At 34.5% G+C, this 21,987-nt stretch overlaps 3 protein-coding genes across 3 annotated transcripts; 1 reads left to right on the plus strand and 2 right to left on the minus strand.

Annotated features, from left to right (window-relative positions):
* The first annotated feature begins 798 nt into the window (after positions 1 to 798).
* LOC147559766 (putative fructokinase-4) lies at positions 799 to 4,077 on the plus strand. Its single transcript, XM_086661722.1, has 4 exons — positions 799 to 1,464; positions 2,258 to 2,590; positions 3,545 to 3,661; positions 3,750 to 4,077. Exons 1-4 carry the CDS (start codon positions 1,057 to 1,059, stop codon positions 3,876 to 3,878), a joined length of 987 nt encoding a protein of 328 aa, XP_086517848.1. The 5' UTR covers positions 799 to 1,056; the 3' UTR covers positions 3,879 to 4,077.
* Positions 4,078 to 4,377: 300 nt separating this feature from the next.
* LOC147559767 (basic helix-loop-helix (bHLH) DNA-binding superfamily protein) lies at positions 4,378 to 8,557 on the minus strand. The gene is made up of 6 exons (XM_086661723.1): positions 7,987 to 8,557; positions 6,402 to 6,520; positions 6,255 to 6,320; positions 5,570 to 5,635; positions 5,041 to 5,085; positions 4,378 to 4,942 (listed from the first exon to the last, which is right to left on the minus strand). The coding sequence occupies exons 2-6, from the start codon at positions 6,498 to 6,500 to the stop codon at positions 4,814 to 4,816; spliced, it is 405 nt and encodes a 134-aa protein (XP_086517849.1). The 5' UTR covers positions 6,501 to 6,520; positions 7,987 to 8,557; the 3' UTR covers positions 4,378 to 4,813.
* A 4,474-nt stretch (positions 8,558 to 13,031) lies between these two features.
* On the minus strand, positions 13,032 to 17,096 carry LOC147559768 (uncharacterized). The gene is made up of 7 exons (XM_086661704.1): positions 16,724 to 17,096; positions 15,622 to 15,693; positions 15,445 to 15,512; positions 14,707 to 14,854; positions 14,514 to 14,597; positions 13,661 to 13,750; positions 13,032 to 13,278 (listed from the first exon to the last, which is right to left on the minus strand). The coding sequence occupies exons 1-7, from the start codon at positions 16,979 to 16,981 to the stop codon at positions 13,273 to 13,275; spliced, it is 726 nt and encodes a 241-aa protein (XP_086517830.1). The 5' UTR covers positions 16,982 to 17,096; the 3' UTR covers positions 13,032 to 13,272.
* Positions 17,097 to 21,987: the final 4,891 nt, after the last annotated feature.

Below are 21,987 nucleotides of genomic sequence, written 5' to 3' on the forward strand. Positions count from 1 at the left end.
GTAATTTCCTGTCGCGTTAATGCCAATGTTGTGTTGACCTACTATTTTCCGTGTTTAAACAAAAAATGAAAACCTTACGTTCATATATTTTGTTAAGACGTGGGCGTTTGTTGACATAATTTAAAAATTCGAAATCCTCGCGGTAAAACTTCAATTCTTTATAAACTAAGGAGTCAGTTCTACAGACGTCAATTATTAAAAAATCGATCCTCTATTTTATTGAAGAAGTTGAAGTTAAATGTCCTAATTTATAGATTAGAATGTACCACAATTCAACACTAGTGTTACAAAATTTGAGGAGGTTAAGTAGATTATGGACAGGTTTCAACGAAAAAGAAACTAGATTATTAACATTAGTTGTAGATTATTTAGCTGTCTACAGAATTGCCTAGAATTTTATTGAGTGAACGACTCAATCAATTCACGCAATCAAAACAAGATTTTGGATTTGGATGGAAATGACTTAAATTCTTACCAACGTATGAGTTAAATTAAGTTATAGAAGTGGGTAATTTATAGTAGAAATTCTTTACAATCTTTTCTGTAATTACAAAAATCTACCTAATATGAGAAAATGATTAAAACTTTTGAGACAAGCAAAGAAAATAATCATCTTTAAATTAAATTGCTAAATTAATTTTGACATAAAAATAGAAATTCTTGTCAAATCAAGAAACACTTATCAAAAACCTAAATCAAATATGACTCTGTAATATCCTGTAATTATTAAATTACCCAAAGCCAAGTAGCCATCCAAATACGACTCCTTCTCTCTCTCTCTCTCTCTCTCTCTCTCTCTCTCTCTCTCTCTCTCTCTCTCTCTCTCTCTCTCTAGGAATTCCACAAAAATCACAATTCCTTCTCTCACTACAACTAGGAGATCCAACAACCAAAAATAAAACACCCCCTCCTGCCCATCTCTATAAAATCCACTTCAAAACCTTTCAAACCTCTCTCTCTCTTTCTTCAATCTCACACATACCCATCTCTCTAAATCACTTTCTCTCTCTTCTTTCTCACTCTAGAATCAACTAAACCTTAATTAGATCACTACCCATGGCATCAAATAACCATGAAAATAAAGGGGAGATCATACTAAGTTTTGGAGAGATGTTAATAGATTTTGTACCAACAGTATCAGGAGTATCACTATCAGAAGCACCAGGATTCTTGAAAGCACCAGGAGGGGCACCAGCTAATGTTGCTATTGCTATTACTAGACTTGGTGGTAAATCGGCTTTTGTTGGTAAACTTGGTGATGATGAATTTGGTCATATGTTAGCCGGTATTTTGAAAAGCAACGGTGTTATTAGTGACGGTATTTTATTTGATCAAGGTGCTCGTACCGCTCTTGCTTTCGTTACGTTACGATCCGATGGTGAACGTGAATTCATGTTTTATAGAAACCCTAGTGCTGATATGCTCTTGAGAGAAGATGAACTTAATCTTGAACTCATTAGAAAGGTAACATTTTTTTTCTTTATTAAAACTTTATTTTAATTTGAAACATATATGTAAATTTCTTAGTTATAAATTATAAGAATACTGCTACAAACCATAAAAACTAGACAGATTTCGTACCTGTTTTGTCGTGATTCACTGTTTAGTAGATCAGAATTGTGTTTTGCTTAGCAGATTTCGTACATGTCTTGTCGTGATTCGTTGTTTATTAGATTAGAATCGTGATCTGTTTAGTAGATCAGAATCCTGTACGAATGTGGTTTTTCTTGTTGTTAACACTTTTCAAATTATAATGGTAATTCTTTTTATTTTTAATCCAAATATTAGTGTAGTATCTTTTAAGGATCTGTTTGTCTGACTTTACTAGTTATGATATATAGATCTTTTTTTGTTTATACATAATATTATTTACATTAATAACCAAGTTGATTTTTATTTTTGTTTTGATTTAATTGATGTTGCTATTTTTGACCCATACTAGATTTTTTTTTTGGCTATCAAAATTCTTGCAAAAAATTATCTTCCTTTTATTTTTTCTGAAAAAAAAAGTGATTTAAATTAATTCCTTTTTATTTGAAGTTGATATGGGTATTTCAATTAGATTCCTTTCTTTTTTATGTGGAAATAATAGATAAATATCTCTTTTTTGTTCTAACATTAATTAGATTTATATTTCAGTTTAACCAATTATTATCAATTACTTAACCTCTAATGAATTAAAAAAATATAACTCTAATTAATTTAAAATAAAAAGTTTATTTGTTCTAATTTTTGTGATTAATGTGTGTGATTACAGGCTAAAGTATTTCATTATGGATCAATAAGTTTGATTACTGAGCCATGTAGATCAGCTCACTTAAAAGCAATGGAGGTTGCTAAGGATGCAGGGGCAATATTGTCTTATGATCCTAATCTCCGATTACCGTTATGGTCATCAGCCGATGAGGCCCGAGAACAGATCCTGAGCATCTGGGACAAGGCCGATCTGATCAAGGTCAGCGATGTCGAGTTTGAGTTCTTGACCGGAAAAGATGTCGTCGATGACGAAACAGCAATATCATTGATGCATCCTTCATTGAAGTTGTTCTTGGTTACCCTTGGGGAGAAAGGATGCAGATACTATACCAAGGTGAGTGTTTTTTTTATTATTTATTTATCTTAATTTTTAATTTCAGATCTGAAATCTTGCTTAGGTATTCTGAGGTCATTAGGGGGATTCCAGAATTTGTACAATTTCTGACTCATGAAATACATTTGACTGACTTGAGCCTTGAGGCATGAATTAAGCAGCTTTTCTAGATTAGGCATAATACACTTTCTAAATTGTAATTAATCTTGGAAAGACAAGTGGATTTTTAGCATCCATGGGCCTCAAGAGACCCATTTAGGCTTGTCATCCTTTTAGTGGATTTTTAGCATTCATGGGCCTCAAGAGACCCATTTAGGCTTGTCATCATTTTAGTGGATTTTATGTTCCACCAATAATACTATATCCACCTAAATATACAATTTTCTCCTGTGAGAGGTTTGTATTTATAGACGAGTCACTCTCTGCAAATACATAATTTTTTGTGTTTGTACTTCCCTGTTATTTCTTTTTAGTACTCCCGCAACTTAGTGGTTTAAAATGAACGAGTTGTTTATTTGTACACACAACTCTCTCATATTAAAGTATTTTATGCGAATGGCCATAGATTTCAGAAGGTTACCCAAATAGATTGTGTTCTTTAAAGTTTGCAAGACAACATTTCCAATGGTTTCATGAACATTGGAATACTCATTAGTTCAAATAGTTGACCTTATTATATTTCATTTTAAGTTGCGCTGAAATTGAAAATGTTTGGGTAATTGTGTAGATCTAACACATAATACGATATAGTCCCAAAAAAAAAAATGTATTCGTACGGGCACGAAATCTAAAATATCATATCATAGAAATATCTATGACTAACTAGTTCGAGGTTACATTTTGATGTCTGAAACCAAGCCGATTAAATCTAACCCAATCTACAAAAACAAAAGATGAATTAGTAAAAGTGTTGAAGATGAATTCTATGTTCTAATCTTTCATTAAAAAATGCAGCATTTTAGAGGAACAGTGGAAGCATTCACAGTGAAGACAGTAGATACAACAGGTGCTGGTGATGCCTTTGTTGGTGCTTTACTCTGCAAAATTGTTGAAGATGAATCCATTCTTGAAGTAAGTTTCAAATTCAAACCAAAAGAATTATAATTCTTGAATTTAGCTAATGATTCTAATTTCACTTTTGGGTTTTAATTTTGATCAGGATGAATCAAAGTTGAAGAAAGTATTGAGATTTGCAAATGCATGTGGAGCAATAACAACAACCAAGAAGGGAGCAATTCCTGCCCTTCCTAATGAAGAAGAAGTACTCAAGCTTGTTAATGGAGCTTAATCATTTACCTTTCTCTTTTTTTTTCTAGTTTGATTTTCTTTTTGTTTGGGGTTTTCATGGCAATCTAGGAGAGGAACTTAGAGTGAGTTTTATGTTTTTTTATTTCAATCAAGTTTTCACTCTTTTTTTTCACTTATGATGCAAACTATTTGGGTTCATTTGACCCTGCTTTTTTCCTAATAAACATCATCTTCTGAAATAATTTACAATTGAATATTGTGAGACACCCTATTTGTTCAAGTGGTATCGTGTGTTGTTTTCCATTGAAAAATGATAGAAGAGGTTACAAACGTCGACTTAAAACAGGAATTAATCGTCTATCGTGAGTGTAAAAGTCCATCAAGAGAGCAATAGAGTTGACTTGAAAATGGAGACGGATAATTTTGTTTAACTCTGGAGTGGGCTTTGACTTTTGATCTCTTCTAGCATAATCTTGATCCTGTGAAAGAATGTGAAAAAAGGACAGTCTTGGAATGAAGTTCCTTGTGCAATTTTAAATAGTAGGAACCAAACTAAGTGGTCATTTACGTACGAAATTGAACTTATAGCTGCTATAAGATCATAAGAAGAACCCTTAGAACAAGATGGATCTTCAAATATACATTCTTTTAACCTATATATTATATGAATTATACATGCAAATATATAACAGTGACCTTATCAGATAGAAAAAAATCCATACAAGGTCACTCATCTAAAGCCGAAAAACTTTGAGCTTCCTCTAATGGTAAATTACCATCATGGTGACAGCATTGCCGATATTCTCTTATTATGTTGGCCGGCCAGAACTTTTGATTGACTTTTAGAGCTAGTACGGATTATGTTGGGATAATTCCACATCGGTCCTGGAAAGTGTAGGTTATAAGTGTGAAGGAAAGCTTTACTTCTCAAGCTAGCTTCCAAGGTGAGAGGGGCCCAAGACCACCAAAGAAAAGTTAAAACTTTGGTGAGCTACCCTTGATGGGAGCCCATAGATCTGCACCGTTACTCCGAGCCACTCTCAGGGTGCAGGATATTGGCATAAGACAGAGTCCTCGATTCCGTAAGCTGTACTGCTCCTGTTCCTAAGAAAAACACTCACCAATTGGTTTGGTTCGGTTATGTTTATCTTATATGAGTTTATTTTTCATAGATATGAAATCAAGAAGCTCTTTTAAGTCACCTGAAATTTTCCAGTCGTACTCTGGAGATATGGAGCACTCAAAACCTGAATAATTGACAAGCAAGAGAAACCAATGAAGTCGGCTGATAGCGAAACTGAAGCTAAAAAGTACCAAGTTTGCGGACTTCCAACTCAAAACCAATTGGCAGTGAGTGAAGATGCTCGCGATTATTCTTGGCCATGAGACTAATTTCCTATCTCTATAAGGGATATTCTCACACACCCCCTTATGTATGACATATTTTGGTCTAACATGTGTCTATTTGTTCGACGGCGTGGAAGAAGCATGATAATTGGGCTTATCCCATATGGGTCTAGATAACGGTATACAATACCATTTTACCACCATATCTAATCTATCTAAATCATGAAATCAATTCAGATGTTGGTTTGGAGATAAATTTATATATAGCATTTTGTGGTCGCGAAATTTGTAACCAGTACCAATATAGGATTCTAATTTCCAAGTTCCCTTTTCCCTAATTGTTCTTGAATATGCAAAGCGGAAGACGTTGGAGAAGTATCTAACCTTAACTTGATCTTGGAGGAATTTGATATAATCCATTGCCTCGGTAAGGACAGAGGCTGTATCTGTCTGCATTCGGTTAATGAACTGAGATTAGAAATACGATTAAATGCACAATAACAAGAACACGAGATAGTTAACCTGGTTCAATTATAAGACTGAAATTGCTCATTTAAGTTCTATCTTGAGTTGGAAAATCAAATAGCACATTTCTTCGGTTCTCCTAATTTACACATTGATTGTTGGACTCATATGGATGCCAAGATCCGATATTTGACAAGATCGACACGTGTGAAATAAGATACATCTGATATCTGGAGCCTCCCTCAAGAGTAATGTCTCTTTAGAAAATGATCTGGGTTCTGTTTTACACAGAAAATAAGAGTGGTTTTCCTTTCTTGTTTTAGTTTGTTTTTCTAATAAGAGCTTTGTATTAGCCAATGTCTAGTCCATATCGTCTATGTCTCAATACAATCGGCCACTTCATATATTACCTATTGTCCCTTCACATCTTATTGCCCATCAACTAATAAACAACAAAAATAGGTTTTAAGAATATATATATACTAGTAGAATACCACAAGAACAATCTACCGTTGTGGTAAAAAAATGAAGCCTCGCTGATTTGGTGTAATGAAGTGTAATATTCAAAATAAAAGTGTGTTTAGAGTAAATTAAAGAAAAATACCTTCCCGAAAGGCGAGACAAGTTGTTGCAGAGCCACAATCCTCTCACCTACCCTATCTTTCCTCTCCTGCTAGTTATGAAGTTGAAAGTCAGATTTTAAGCTAAGCCAACCGTTTCAGTATGCATAATTATCATGAGAGGATTATACCTTGGCAGAGAAAGAAACGTCAGATTTACGCCGTTTTGTTGGACTACAAATGAGGTTTTCTTGGTCAAGTTTTGTTGGTCTTCTTTTGTGTTCTGTCATTTGACTCTTTGTTGCTCTTCCTATTCATAAGAGAGCAAATTTTGTTAAATGCACGAGAAAGTCATGAGAGGCGATACACATCTAAATGCACTGAGACATTTTATGATAAAACTCCATTAGATGTCCGGACAATTAAGTTCCGAACCATAATAGATATTAGTGGGGCAGAAAAAGTCATTCAGATAAAGTATATAGGATCGAAAAAAATTAAAAGACTTTTTCTTTAAATGTAGGTTAGAGTAGTTTATGAAAATTGATTGACATTGAAAGAGTAAAGAAAATGGAAAGCAAGTACTATTTTGGATAGTTTTTTGTTAGGCAATATCATATCATGGAAAAAGTTGAAAAATGTAGGCCATAAAAATAATAACAACAATATGAATAATTGCACTGGTTAGGTCATTAAGAGACAAAAAATCAACTTAATTAGTGGAATAATTTATCAAATTGATAATCTAAACAAATGTGACTCAAAAGTAGTGATTTTATAGTGTTAACATCAAATCAATCTAAGAAAATTTACAGTTAAGATCACAAAAATCAATTTTACATGCATTAAGAATTTACACAAGTTTATTCCTTAATGCTTGTACACTAAATTAGGGTTGATCCACCTCGATCAGTTCAGTTGATCAGCCCAACCGATGAAAATGTAATAGGCTAATAGCTATTTTAAAATGAGCTACATATTAATATCACCAAATTAGCTACTTCAAGCATCTCAAAAGAGATTATCACAAAAATAACATAATTATAAAAATCGTAAAATAACTTATTGAGTTTATGAATGAATATTTAACTTGTTTATTATGTATAAAACAGTTGATAGTGTGTACAAGCTTTAGAAAGTTTTTTTTGTATGAAGGGAGAATGATGTCTTTCATGACATACGCTATTGGATCATGTTTATAGGTCTCCAGATTACATTGGATTTTATATTATATGACGCGTAAACATACTACAGTACTTTTATGATAACATAACGTAGAACTGGTCTTTTCAGTTTGGCCAATTCTAAAATGCTCAAGACGAAGTCAAATTACATCAACTTGGCTCTTTTCGGTTTTGCCAAAAAATCAATCATTTTATTCTATTTGGTTTGATTAGACCCTTTTAATCCCATTTTTGCTCATCCCCACATTTCATGTGGGATAATTATAAGAAATTTAAAACTTATTAGTAAACCAAATTATCTTTCTAAGAAATTTTTTATTCTACATGATATATATCATGATTAAAAAAATGTACTTTTCAAAGTCAATAAATTGATAAGAAAATCAAAATACTAGTTGTTTTCAATAGTCCAACATGCAAAATGTAAAATCCATGGTCAAAGATAGGGTACAAAAATGTCAGTTCATCCAACGGCTGAGATAATAGAAACATTAAAAACAACACTTCATTCATATACTTACTAGTTATCTTACTAAATCAGGTAACCAATAATGGAAGGTATGAAGAGAAAAAACCAGGAAGAAAGACTCACCCTTATTTAGTTCAGAACTTCACCTTTGCATGCTAGAAAGAGAGAGAGAGAGAGAAAGATTATGGGTAGTAATCAAATAGTTTACTGAAATTTGATCATGTAATCATCTTCAAATTGATTGTCAAAATAAGAACTCTTCTTAATTGGGTAGCTAAGATTGTCCTGTTGAAAGAATACCCAGAAATTTGAATGTAAAATTGGTTAAACTGAGTGGAAATTGATAAAGAATTGCAAAGTTGAGAAGTGGGGAAGGGAAAAATTGAGGAGAAAGGATATGAAAACAGAGGAATTGAGAGTTGTTGGGGAGAGATTGTTGAGAACTAATACGAGGAAGAAAGAGGGTTTAGAGAGAGAGAGAGAGAGAGGGAGTGGGGTTTTAGAGAAGATTTTATTTATAAAAAGCATTTGAGTGAAATGAAAAGAAAAAAAAAAAGGCAAAGACAGCTCATCTCCAACCATACAAAATTACAAACAGAGGAAGGTTAGGTTAATCAGACTCTCAGGTCACATCATCTCTTCTTCTTTTTCTTTTCATCCTACAGACTTGCCTTGGCTTGGCTTCACTTGGCTTGTATTCACAAAAAAAAAGTCATAAAATTAAAAGGTATTCCAAAACATGGGCAAGATATGTCATATGTGGGAGATCATCTTGACTAAGTCTTTTTTTTAATATCAATATGCCTAATGTAAATGAATATTAAATATTAAATTTCCACCCCTAGCTTGAGCAAAGGTACTCATCATGCCACTCCTCCCTTTGAATCAAAGAGTGATAATGACTATGATAGTCTCGCATTGTTTGCGAAAATATCCCGAATCTGAATTATAAGTCTATGTTCAAATTTGATAAGTGCCAATGCCTTTTTATGTGGGCTTTTATGGGGTCTTCTGTCACAACTCACACTTGGGAGCACTAAACAATAGCTTAGATGGCTCGACCCGTCAACATATTACAAGCGAAACATCCGTCCAAAACAACAAACATAGTTGGGACATAACGTTTGTGAGTCGGGTTGCCTTGTACATACTTTTGAGCTTCATATGGGCTAGGCTTTATGGAACATTCTGGCAATATTTGGAGATATTTTGGAGGGTATCAAGAGTACTCTAGCGACTCTAAAGATCTCAGTGGAAGGATCCACACACTTCCCACCCATTATCATGGTTCGATCGTGTCTGTCGATTTTGTAAGCTAACTAATATAAATAGAGGTTCGCCCCTTCATTTGTAATGATCTAAGTGAGGATTCACGCAAGCTATATAGTGGAGTAACTTGGGAATTGTGGACATACTTGTAATTTTTGAGTTCATAAGTGATAAATTAGGCTTAAGTTCTTTGTAATAGTCTTGAGTATTTTTGGAGCTTAGAGCATCTCCAATGCAAAACTCAAAAAAATATCTATTCATCCTATGTGTCAAGTTCCAATTAAGATTCTCACTCCTATGTGGCGTCAATAGAGATCTTCAAATTTTTTGTGTCTCCAGTGCAAAACTCGAAACTTATCTTATTTACTTATGTGTCATAGTTATTTTTGTAAATAAATAATTAGTTATTTTAGAAAATATGGAAGACTCGATTTCTATTGGTTGAAAATCAAATATTGATGAGGTGGACAATTAGAGATATCTCAAGAGGACACTCTAGAAATAGAGTATCCTCTTGAGATATCTCTATTCCACCCTCGACACGTCATCTTAGAGATCCATATAGAGTGTTGCATTGGAGATGGTGTTTAAGAAAAAACTCTAAAAATCCTAAGTGGCACTCGGAGTTTCTAAGATTGAGTGTTGCATTGGAGATGCTCTTAGAGCATCTCCAATGCAAAACTCATAAAAATCTCTATTTATCCTATGTGTCAAGTTCCAATTGAGATTCTCACTCTTAGGTGGCTTTAATAGAGATCCTCAATTTTTTTTTGTCTCCAATGCAAAACTCTAAACTTATCTTATTTACTTATGTGGCAGAGTTAATTTTTTCAATAAATAATAGTTATTTTAGAAAATATAGAAGACTCGATTTCTATTGGTTGAAAATCAAATATTGACGAGTTGGACAATTAGAGATATCTCATGAGGACACTCTAGAAATAGAGTGTCATCTTGAGATATCTCTATTCCACCCTCGACACGTCATCTTACAGATCCAAATAGAGTGTTGCATTGTAGAGGAGTTTTAAGAAAAAAACTCTAAAAATCTTAGGTGACACTCAGAATTTCTAAAATTGAGTGTTGCATTGGAGATGCTCTTTAACTCTCTTGGAGCATACTTGGTTTTGGAATAGCCTAGGTAGTCAAAGTTACACCAGACATATAAGGGAAAGGCTTAGACTTGTGCTTAGGAGGGAAGCTAAGACGAGTGTCTTATGTGCCCATAGGTTGGAGAGTCTCGCCATATTTTCACCCTTAATGGGGGATCCGACCACTAAATAAGAAAGAACGAAGGACCATTTTGTGAAATAGAGAGTTTGTCCTGAGCTAAAAGAGTGATTAGCCAAAGTGAGTGGGTGGTCAAGAGCCAAAAAAGATGAGAGAGAAAATGAGGGATACGGTTAAATGCTGCGTCAGGTGGCTTCAGATAAAACCCAAAGCTTGTCCTTTTCTTCTTATTTGTTTGGTTTTTATTTTCATTTGGCGCCAAATCTCCATCACTTCTCTCCCCACCATTTCTGGTTCTCTTTCTCTCTCTCAAATCACTTTTATTTCTCTGACTCATTTAGGATATTAATAGGGGCTCTGTTGGACCCATATGACCCTTGAAACCGTGCATGGTGATACCCTATTAAAGTCCAAGTTGAAAAGGATATGGCTTTTCTAATGGACCCACACGGTTCTTATAAACCTTTTCTATGAGACTCAATTTATCCACCAATTAGGAATTACCTGAATAAACGTGTTATTACATTATTTTTTTTTTTTTGAATTGTCAACGGGTTAACGATATTTAACGTGAGATCAAATGGGCAATTGCTCATTTTCAGTAACACTTAGAATTTAGAAGTAATATAAAATCAACTATCGTCGCTCTTAAAAGTGACACAAACAAAAGTTATCGCACTTAAAAGTGACTGCAGTTACTAAGTGATGGGCACTCAGTAAGTGGTAGTACTTATAAATACTAAAACCCCAAACACTTGGGTACATTTTGATATATGTTTGACCAAAAAAGATCATCAAAACGGAAGATTACGAGCCAACCAACCTTTACACATTAAAAAAGAAAACTACATCCTAACTCTAATATCATAAAAATAATTACACAGAAACAGCATCTCTTGGTTTAGATAATTATTCCTTTACTCTTCTCTTCCAATTATCTTGTGCAACCTAAAAAAAAATTAAATTAAAATGGAAGTAGGAGATTTGGTTCGAAACTGAGGCAGCAGATTAGTCCACATTGACATGCTAATTCGCCCGCTAGTTTACATCGTATAGACTGAAAACTTTGACATTAAAAGATCAAAAGAATCGTGATTGTTTTCCTCATAAGCTTTTAGCTCTTCTTAATTGCCATAGGCCATTTTATTTTAACCCGACTTTGTGACTCGGAATTTTGAAATCTTGCAGTGACATAGTGCTACCGGAATTTATGCCATGAAAAGGGGTTTCTTACATTAATTTTTTTTCAATATTTAGAATAAGAATAAGGAATTCTTGAAAATAAAATAAAAAAAAACATGGTTAAGATTGTGAGTATCTTCTTTGTGGGGTCAAATGTTATCTAGTATATCATTGACATCTAGAAGTAAAGGAAAAGAGAAAGATACTTCCCTTGGAGTGTCTTTGGGAATAAAAATTGAGGTTCTGGTTAGATTATCCAAAAAAGTCCATGACAAATAAAAACTCAGTCAATCGAAATTAATTTATGTCACATCTTTATTTTACTTCTTAATTTCATCTTCACCTCCCTTCCACTACCATAATTCTGACCGTCAACCACTTCCCTCTCTCTCTCTATTCCGGTGAAGGAATTTGCCGAAACAATGAGAGAGAGACAAGAGCGGATGAAAGGAGGGAAAAACTACACAAGGAGATAAAGAGAGAAAAGAGATGGCAGTGATGGTCCAAGACAGTGGTAGACGGAGGTAATTGTGGTAGTAGGAAGTAGGAGATGAATATTATGGGGTAAAAACCAAAACAATCTATTATTGGATTCATTTTCAGACGAGCTTATTTTCATCAAGGAACCAAATCCTCTTTAGTTATTCGAAAAGATAAAAGAAAAGGACAATCTATTACTTATTTATTGGTGTTACATATTAAAAAATCATAGATTCTATCGTGAACATAGATTCAATTGAGATAGTCTACGTCTATCTTTGTCAAGTAGTTTTTCCAACAATTTTTACCGTTTATAAACTATCCATATTTTTGTGTTTTCAAGGCCTGCCAGGAACTAATCACCATGTTCAGCTAAGCGGTTGGCAGTGATTCGAGACTTGGGGCAGAGATGGACTCAATCAGGGTTTCACTTGTCCGAGCTACTCGATCCGATCATCAATTTACCGTGTTTAGCAAAGAATCAGCCACAGTTCGAGCAGGATGACCTCAAGATCTGATCGCCCGACCGAGTAACTCGGAACAAGTGAAAACTACCATATGTACTTCAACACATAAGCCACAAAATCAAATCTAGTATTTCAAATTAAACATCAACTAATAGTGTCAAACAAAAGAAGGGACTCCCGAGTTAGATTGCCTCGGGCTACCCGGAGCCAAGTCCCCAGTTACTCGGATGGGTCGGCCAATCGCACCAGCTCAGACAAGGTGTCGCATCATGATATTCCGCTATGTAGCAAAATCATATAACTTCAGAGAAAGCTTGTTTCGTCTTTCCAGACCAACCAAAGGCTGCTAGCGTCTACTCTGAAACCCAGAGGTCATAGGTTCGATTCACAGTGGAGAATTCATTATTCATTGAATTGTGTTAAGAGTTTTCGTGCCCAACACGGGGGCCCAAGATGTCTTAAATGATGGTAGTTATAGAGCTTATTCATCATTATGTATCCACGCCTTATTAAATGTAATAGTAATACAACAACAGCAGATGCAAAGTAAGGGGTGAATTGTATTAGAACTCACATTCTTTTCCGATTGTCGGGGTGGCTTTAAGTGAAAAAAAGCCAGTTACAGTTGGAGTATTTAAGTTTTCAGGCCAATCTTTTGGCTGAAATTTGATTTAAATACAACTTTAGAGAATGAGATATACAGGTAAAAAAGCTTGCCTGCTAAGAAATATTAAACAACAAGCGCAGCTTTTCTGCCGGTGATTAGTCCTTGATGTCTACTTTAACCCTGCAAATTATAATCATGTCATTTGATAAGAACAAACTAATAAGAGATAAGAGATCTGCGGAAAGATTACAAATTTGAAAATATTTAAAGAAGTTCTTGAAGGTAGGGTTCTTTCACTTTTGGAGTATTTAGGACTCAACATGAGCTCGGACTACATGGATTTTCGATACAGATATTCTTGAACTAGGAAAAAAATTACTCACTTCCTTGCCCAAGGGCCACCGATATATGATTTTGTCTTTCGTAACAAACTCAGGATAAAAATATCAAGTTTTCCTTTTCTATATGCATGATGTCTAGGATCCCAAAAGAACAAGCGAATTGACGATGAAAAAAGATATAGAGCTTTTGGGTGTCAAAATTGTGATGTGAAGAGACTTACATGTCTCCTCCTCCGGCACTGCATAATGTACCAGGATCGTGCCATTACGTAACACGGTAGAAGAAAACCAGCAAACTGAAGTAGGGATACCTAAAAAAACGAAATTCATTGAGTTAATTAAATTCTACTTGACCTAAAAACAAGTAGCATATATATTGTAAAAGCAACATTAATATTCACATCGCCACATCGGGGTATTCCAAATGGGTACATGTACAGGGATTAAAACAAAGAGGAGTTATGCCCATAAGCAGACATAGACATGAACACATACGTGGGCACACACATACGCACGCGCACACACATGCATATGAAATTGGGGTTTGGAAAGGAAGAGTTCTGGAATGATGATTTCAGTTTCGCTGGAATGGATGACGACACAAGTGATGAGTCAGTGCTGGAGGGGTTGTTCGGCTATGGAAATGGTGATGGCTATAGGAACAATGTTGTTTGTGATACACTGACGATGGCGATAAAGGCTTCGTATGTATTTATTAAGCACGTACATCCACCAAAATGTCAGGTCACAAGTTCAATTCTTTCTGTGCATTTCTTAAGGAAAACATGAACCACACTATAAACAGGTTGGCAGGTTAACTGCGCGGGTTGGACATGTTAACTTGCAGTTTAGGTGGGAAACCCCGCTATCAAACAGATTGACAATATTTGACAAATGCTGCTCCGGTAATTAAAAGGTTCAGTACAAAATCAACTTTAACTGGTCCACCAAGGGGAGGGATTGGCGGGCTAGACTTCTTTTGCCAGGTTCATTCCCGGAGGTAAGGAGTTCTGAACAAGTTTGTTGCTTAATGAGTAACAGAAAAAATAACGAAAGCACAAAAGCTAGGCTTACATTGAAGAAAGTTGATGACTCCTGCATCATTCCAGAATCTTTTGCAACTAGGAGAGCATGCCGCACAAGTAGAACTAGCATTAGCTGCAGATATAGGTAAGAACCCCAAATTCAGCTTTAAAATCATTGAATTTTGTGAGAAAGAGAACGCTAATACTGTAATACACGACGCGGAAGCAAACAAGATGCTTACAACAAGTGCAACTGAGCGAAAACAGACCACTCCACTAGTGTGTGCCATCGCATAATCATCATATTCAGATTGCAGTAGTTGATGCTCTGCAGCAGCTAGAGCCAGGAAATGAGAATCACGAAGATCAAAACGCTGGCCCCATGCTTGCCTGATGAAATAGAATAGTCAGAACGAGCACATTTGGTGAACCTAGAGACTGAATACCTAGAAAAATATAATTGAAGTATGCACGAAATGCTTTATATGAGGAATCACCAGTCTTGTGCCCCAAGTTGGTCCAGTCAAATGGTTAATGTTTCTTTATAGCTTGTGACAGGCAAATCTATTTTTTACGACCAATGCCGCATTTCTAACACATTGTGTTATTTTATGAAGCCTATAAACTTATAGAAAAAAATATCACAACACTGACTAATCTGAGAGACCATTTCACTTTAATTATTGACAAGCATACTTCGGCCTAACACCAAATCATTTATAGTTTTGGGTTCTCCGGATACACCTCAAGGTAACTATTGTGGTGCTTCGGTCCTAAGTAAAGTTCAATTGTTTTAAACAATGTTCTAGTATTTCGCTCATAGTCGTAAAAAAGAATCAATGCATGATGGGGAATAACTTTGATTTCTAGTTGCAACTAATTTTGTTTTATTCACCCACAACATATCTCAGCGAGGAAATAAAACTTTACAAGAAAACCAAAGTGAAAAGAGAAAAAACAATGGCAGATTTAGCTATTACCTTATGTCAATTGCCATACCATCTGGACTTCTTATAGGAGGTGGAAGAGAGTAATTTGGTGCATAGACCTAACAAAAGAAACCCATAAAAGAAAAAACGTAAGTTCCCAAATTGGGATAATATGAAATTACATTTTAGAAGAATAATAAAGAAGTGTATGGGAACACAAATACTAACCTGATTGCAGATTTCGCAAGTGATGTCGCCTTTCTTATTGCACCACCTCTGAATGCACTTCCTATGAGCAAACTATATACAGTAAAAAAAATTAGTCGAAAGATTTCAGATAATTAACCAATAAAGCATAACAGATAAAAATGTATTAGGTCATATCATCACACATTATGAAACTTAATAATCAAAACCAAAACGATAGTAAAATTAAAAGACGAAGAACACAAATGGCTGTAGCATATAATGCAAGCCCAAAATCATGAAGCAAAATACTAACATTGCTTAAAAAAATGAAATGCAGTAAAAGATTGAATTCATGGAGAAGATGGGTTATCAGTTGATTATGGTCAAGAGACTTGGATTCATTTTTCGTTTTGACCATTTTCCTAGAGTCACTTTCCTCAATGACTAGTTTACTCCATCAATGGGTCACTTTCCTCAATAACTTCAAGCTAATCCATATAACCAGACTATAGTCAGACAGAAGAAAATCTTACACTCTCATAAACAAACTAGATCGACCACAAAATTAGTTTTGGAGACATTAGTGCTACTTTCAAACCCCCCAAAGTTTAAACCTATGAAATCTCATCACACCAATATATTGTAGAAGATGACTGTAAGAAACAAAGGTCAGAGGACATTTCAGCCACAAAAGATACCTATTGGAACCCTAAAACCAGATAATCATACACATGCAACAACTAATCAGTTAAGAAACAAGATGAATTTGGGGGAAAATTACATAATCCTAAAACCCCTAAAATCAAAATCCTTAAGAACATAAGTAGGGAACAGAGATATAACTACCCCAAAATGTCAAATCAGAACCTATGGGTTAAAATAAAATTGGGAAATGAACTGATAAAATGACTAATTTTCCATGAAAAGGAAGAAACTTTTGATCATTTCCCAACAACCCATATCCGGAAAAGTAAAAATAAGAAAGCATATGCTCTGATAAACCCACAAAATTCAGAAACCAAAAACCCTAGAAACATGATCAATTATAAATACAAACCAAACAGAGCTCTTTAAGAAAACAAATTTCCCCAAAAAAACACAAAATTTTAGAAATCTAAGAGAAACCCAGAAAAATAAAGACCTTTAAAGTTCCATTACAAGCACAAGGAGCTTCCATTTCATGTTCTTCATCTTCTTCTTGACATATCCTACACTCAATCTTCTCTCCCTTTTTAGAACAACCCTCACCGTTGTTTTTAATCAAAGTAACAGAGAAATTATTATTTTCTACCCCAACTTCATCATCATCCCTCTCTCTTGCTTCTAACCCTTCGTTTACAGATTGAAGACAAGCTGAAGCGATGATCCTATCTACACACACCATGAAATCATCCACCATTTTTCTCTCTCTCTCTCTACTTTCTCTCTCTAGATTTTTTTTTATTTTGGTTTCAGGGGAAGAGAAAGGTTGAAGGAGTGCTTAAAAAGAAGTGGAGAACAACAACTACAACTTTGCATGTCAAAGGGAGAAATTTACGGAAAACCCCACTAAAATATTTTATTAGACTAAAATACCCATTGTTACTTACTATATTAACTCTTCGGATAAGACTAATAAACTATCCTGTACTTTGATAAATACCCCTGGATTTAATGGAATTTACTGAAAAAATGGGAATTGATAGGTTATGTTTGAGGGTATTTATGTAAAAGATGAAGGAAATGATGAGGACAGGAGTGGCTTTGTTTTGTGACTAATCATGGATTAGGCTTCTAATCCAAATGGATAATGTCCGTTCTTTCACATTTTATGTGCGAAAATGCCCCCAACAATTGTTAAGATTATCGATTTCACCATTATATTTGCATCACAAATATTTGTTCCAATTTTACCCTTTACCTAACGCTAATTTTAGATGAAATAAGTTGCTGAAGAGATTAAATTTTGTCCCATTATAGGATTCTTTCGTGTTGTCGGATTTTAGGTCTCTTTCGTTAATGTTAAACTTAGGCAGTTATTGTGTTTGTCGCATCTTCGTGATATATCAATGTCTTGTAACGACTATCGTAAATCGTAGTCGATTTCTCAAAAAAAGAAAAAGATTAAATTTTAAATTTGAATTTAATTTATATTGAGATTTAAGATTATAAAAACAATTTAATATATTTGTATTTCGAGTGTGATGTTCTTGAAATAAACTCTTGTATTAACATTAACAAAACAAAAGAGTACTGAAAAGTTTGTCTTCGGAATAATTGATTTTCAAAAATCTATCTATTTTCGTAATATTAATTTGGACAACCAAACAATTAGCCAATGAGGATGTGAGGAGTTTGTCTTTGGTGGGTTTTTTCAACACATTACAAGGTAAAAATGTGGTGAAACAAAAAAAAATGTTTTGATATTTAAGAAGTGATGTAGATATGCATAAATAAACTTAATTAAGTTACGAGAATAGATGATAACATATAAGATACAATTCCTTCATAGTCCTTTTATAAACTACAAAAGTATTAATCCAACTCTTTTGTTGCTATTGAATCTCTACAACACTAACTGATTTATAGAAAAATATTTATATAGTTTGTTTAATCACTCAGATATGAATTTTCACAACAACTTCTTCATAGTCTCTTCCAACGAAAATGAACTTCTTTATAGTCTGATGCAGGCGCATAACACGTGGGCCCACGTCCACGCGTGCCCACGTCCCAGTCGGCCATAATAGTGGTCCTAATTAGTATAGGATTAGGAAGTTACTTTAAATTGATATTTCTTTATTTTGAAGTTTCTATGTTTTGAGTATTTTATTATTTAGGAATCCTAGTTTGAGTCTATCTAGGAAAGTTTGTTATCCTATAAAAGGAGGTCTAGTCTATTTTATTATACATATTGAAGAGAAAAACCATTGAAGTTAATCAAGTTTTAGTTTATTTATCGTTTTCCTTACAGTTCTTCGTTTATTTTATTGTTCTTATTTTAATTCCGCTGCGTCTACATCAAGTGGTATTCAGAGCCATCAAAATTCTGGATTTTTTTTTTACAAAAAAAATAATATAAAAAAAAGTATCTATGGATACATCTCCTCTTGAATGTTGGAAATTTTTTCCACGTTTATCTTGGGATCCTATTCGAGATACAACTCAATTTTATATTGATCGAGAAGATGAAAGAAAAATTCATCAAATTTCTAAAATTCCACTCTTCGAAGGTCAATTTCATATAAATTTCTGGATTCAACACATGGAAGATTGGTTCAGAAATCAAGACGTTCCCGACGAAGATAAGGCTTTTTTGGTTGAGCAACATATGTCCGAAAGAATCTATGAACAATATAATGCCCTGCAATGGAGACTTATTGATCAAAGAAAATCGATCATTGATGATTGGGATACATTGAAAAGTATTTTCAGGTATGATTTTCTTCCTCTCGATGAATATTTTTCATATACGGAAACAAAGATTGAATCTGGAAGACAGTTCTCCGAAGTTACTTCAATCACTAAGATTGATAATATTGAAGGAGAGGTTCTTGATAAAAAAATTCATAGTTTTTCAATAATGGAGGAAGAAAATTTCGATGAGACGGATAAAGAAGAAGAGATCCAATTGGATAACACAAGTTCCGACGATTTATTTGTTTCGTATATAATCCCGGGAGAAGATTTAGTTGTTTCGAATCATAAATTTTTTTCGAATCAATTATGTCCCACATCACCTCCATCTGTTTATTATCCGACACCATCATCACCAATTTCAAACCCAGTTACCACCCTCTTTGAACCACAACCTATACCCTCTTCTTCTTCATTACCATTATCAACACAAACCACCCCTACTATTACTCCACTTAGGTACTTTAACCTACATCCAGATCAACAAAACGATATAACCCTAGACCCTTCTTTGAAACCCAAACCTTCGTTTTCCTTAAAAAATCGAACCCCTCCCAAACCATGTCGGCAATTGAACTACCTCAATTGGAAGAAGAAGAATACAAGCAAAAGTAATGATCTTGAAGAGGTTTCTTATAATCTAACTACTAAAGAGAACTGGAGAAATTATCATCTGTTTCTTGATGTGATTAAGAATTTGATTAATATTGATGAGCCTGAGATTGTTCTTCTTCATCTCACTACTGATGGGGTTTTGACAATTCTCAGGATTGAAGTAATCGAAGGGAATTTCTATAAGAAACAAGTAATTGAATATGATCTTGGTAAAATTTCTAATGAAGAGATTGATAATTTGACGCATGTTAAAGGGTTGATTACTGATTATTCATTCCCGAAAGCCGATAAAGTTAAAGTGTACTTGATGAATCCAAGCATGTTTGTAGTCGCTACAGCAATTGAAGCCGTTCGAACCGACATCGTGAAGTCTATACCAGTTATCACCAAGGAAATTTGGATGAAGAATAATGATCTTGAGAAGAAAGAAGTAATACAATCTGCTGTTCCAAAACCGTTTACTCCCGAATCGTCGTCGTTCTCCATTGAGAGTTGCGAAGATAATATGGTGGGACCTCCACCCGAATTGTGTCTTTTAGCGGATGGCAATCGTTTTCCACCATCTCAAGAGAACAAGAAGAACAAGAAGAACAAAGAAGAAGAAGAATTTTCGTTTTCCACCAAACACCTAACAATAGCAAATAGTACTGATTGTGCTTGTGATGACAAAATCAAAATTGTTGGGTATCTTGACATTCAATCACCAAGGGCGATCATTCAAGAATTTAACCCTCCACTCAATAATGGTCAAGGTCCAATGTTTAATCCACATTGCTATGTCAACACACAATGCTTACCTAGGCCAATCATTGAAGGGACTACTAATCATCGATTTCGACCTGCAAATAGATTCAAAAGGAGATCACTTGATATATTGACCGACATGGCTGTTCCTGTTAAGCTTTCTGATCATGAACCTCGCATCAAATCTGCTAGTACTTCTCTTAACAACAAAGTTGTAAGTCAATATTCCACTCTCTTAACTCCACTTGCTGTTGATGTTGTCCTTTCAGTTCTTGATCCAACTAAACCAAAACTTATCGATCTTCGTGATGTTAAGATTGTGAAAACGCTTGGTGGTACAGTTGATGATACTGAACTTGTTAAAGGTTTGGTTTTTGATATGCAAATTAGTCATTCTTCTGGTGGATTAATTCGTGTCGAAAACGTGAAAATAGTTGTGATTCAATTTCAAATTTCCCCACCTATGACTGATATAAAACGCAGTATAGTTGTTTATGATTACACCCAGATGGATAGTTATCAGGTAACGGAAGCCGATGGATTTGATGATACAATGAAGGAGATTTATTTCGGAAACGACACTTGGCAAGGGCTTATGAAAAACTATGCGGTAGGAATCTTTCGTGAACACAAAATCGACCCTAAACTTCCATACACGGATTTGTCAACTTTGGTTCGTCGACAGTATGATGTATTCACTCGGAGATTTAATAAGTTGACATATTATGATAGAATTATATTCTATAAACTTCATGAAGATGAACGTGGGAAGGTAGATTTTGGGTTTAATATCAATACTACACGTTCCCACCTCGAAATCATAATTGAAGTTGGTTACTTTTATATTTTGGATCTTAATGACGAATTTTGGGAAGATGGCGAGATGACTCTTTTTTACTTTCTAATGTTAATTTTGCGAGAATCAGTGGCATATGAGATTGGGAACAAAGTTGGCGATTTCTTGCAAATTAGTATCCTTCACATTCTTTGCAAAATTCGTTCGAAGTGGGAATTACGGATCGCCATGACAACGTTCAACGGATGCGGGTGCATCAACTTGTTTTCTTCATCGAATCGGCTCGGGACGAACCTTCTGGGAAAAGGGGTGCTGATGCAGGCGCATAACACGTGGGCCCACGTCCACGCGTGCCCACGTCCCAGTCGGCCATAATAGTGGTCCTAATTAGTATAGGATTAGGAAGTTACTTTAAATTGGTATTTCTTTATTTTGAAGTTTCTATTTTTTGAGTATTTTATTATTTAGGAATCCTAGTTTGAGTCTATCTAGGAAAGTTTGTTATCCTATAAAAGGAGGTCTAGTCTATTTTATTATACATATTGAAGAGAAAAACCATTGAAGTTAATCAAGTTTTAGTTTATTTATCGTTTTCTTTACAGTTCTTCGTTTATTTTATTGTTCTTATTTTAATTCCGCTGCGTCTACATCATAGTCCTTTTTTTTTTGAACGATTTGAATTAATATCCTTCATAGTCTTTTTGTCAACTATAAAGATTAATACACTCCGTTAGAATCAATTATGTCTTTATGTTGGACTCACACATGACCTACAATTACATTTGAACATTGTTAATAGTGTTTAGAGCTAATAAAAACACTATTGGGCGGATTAAACAACATTACCACAAAGA

The sequence above is a fragment of the Eschscholzia californica genome, unplaced genomic scaffold, assembly GCF_041429995.1.
Source record: "Eschscholzia californica isolate CP2 unplaced genomic scaffold, dmEscCali1.0.p SCAF_2, whole genome shotgun sequence".
Classification (NCBI taxonomy): Eukaryota; Viridiplantae; Streptophyta; class Magnoliopsida; order Ranunculales; family Papaveraceae; genus Eschscholzia; species Eschscholzia californica.

What these genes read in the sequence shown, in the direction of transcription:
- LOC147559768 (XM_086661704.1), bottom strand. Translation starts at nt 16,981, where the DNA reads ATGGTGGATGATTTCATGGTGTGTGTAGATAGGATCATCGCTTCAGCT. An exon ending in CTTGTAATGGAACTTTAAAG is followed by an intron (nt 15,694 to 16,723) that starts GTCTTTATTTTT and finishes TACTGTATATAG; the next exon opens with TTTGCTCATAGGAAGTGCAT. An exon ending in TTCGCTCAGTTGCACTTGTT is followed by an intron (nt 14,598 to 14,706) that starts GTAAGCATCTTG and finishes CTATATCTGCAG; the next exon opens with CTAATGCTAGTTCTACTTGT.
- LOC147559766 (XM_086661722.1), top strand. Translation starts at nt 1,057, where the DNA reads ATGGCATCAAATAACCATGAAAATAAAGGGGAGATCATACTAAGTTTT. An exon ending in ATCTTGAACTCATTAGAAAG is followed by an intron (nt 1,465 to 2,257) that starts GTAACATTTTTT and finishes GTGTGATTACAG; the next exon opens with GCTAAAGTATTTCATTATGG. An exon ending in GATGCAGATACTATACCAAG is followed by an intron (nt 2,591 to 3,544) that starts GTGAGTGTTTTT and finishes TAAAAAATGCAG; the next exon opens with CATTTTAGAGGAACAGTGGA.
- LOC147559767 (XM_086661723.1), bottom strand. Translation starts at nt 6,500, where the DNA reads ATGACAGAACACAAAAGAAGACCAACAAAACTTGACCAAGAAAACCTC. An exon ending in TTGTCTCGCCTTTCGGGAAG is followed by an intron (nt 5,636 to 6,254) that starts GTATTTTTCTTT and finishes AACCGAATGCAG; the next exon opens with ACAGATACAGCCTCTGTCCT. An exon ending in TCCTCCAAGATCAAGTTAAG is followed by an intron (nt 5,086 to 5,569) that starts GTTAGATACTTC and finishes TCAATTATTCAG; the next exon opens with GTTTTGAGTGCTCCATATCT.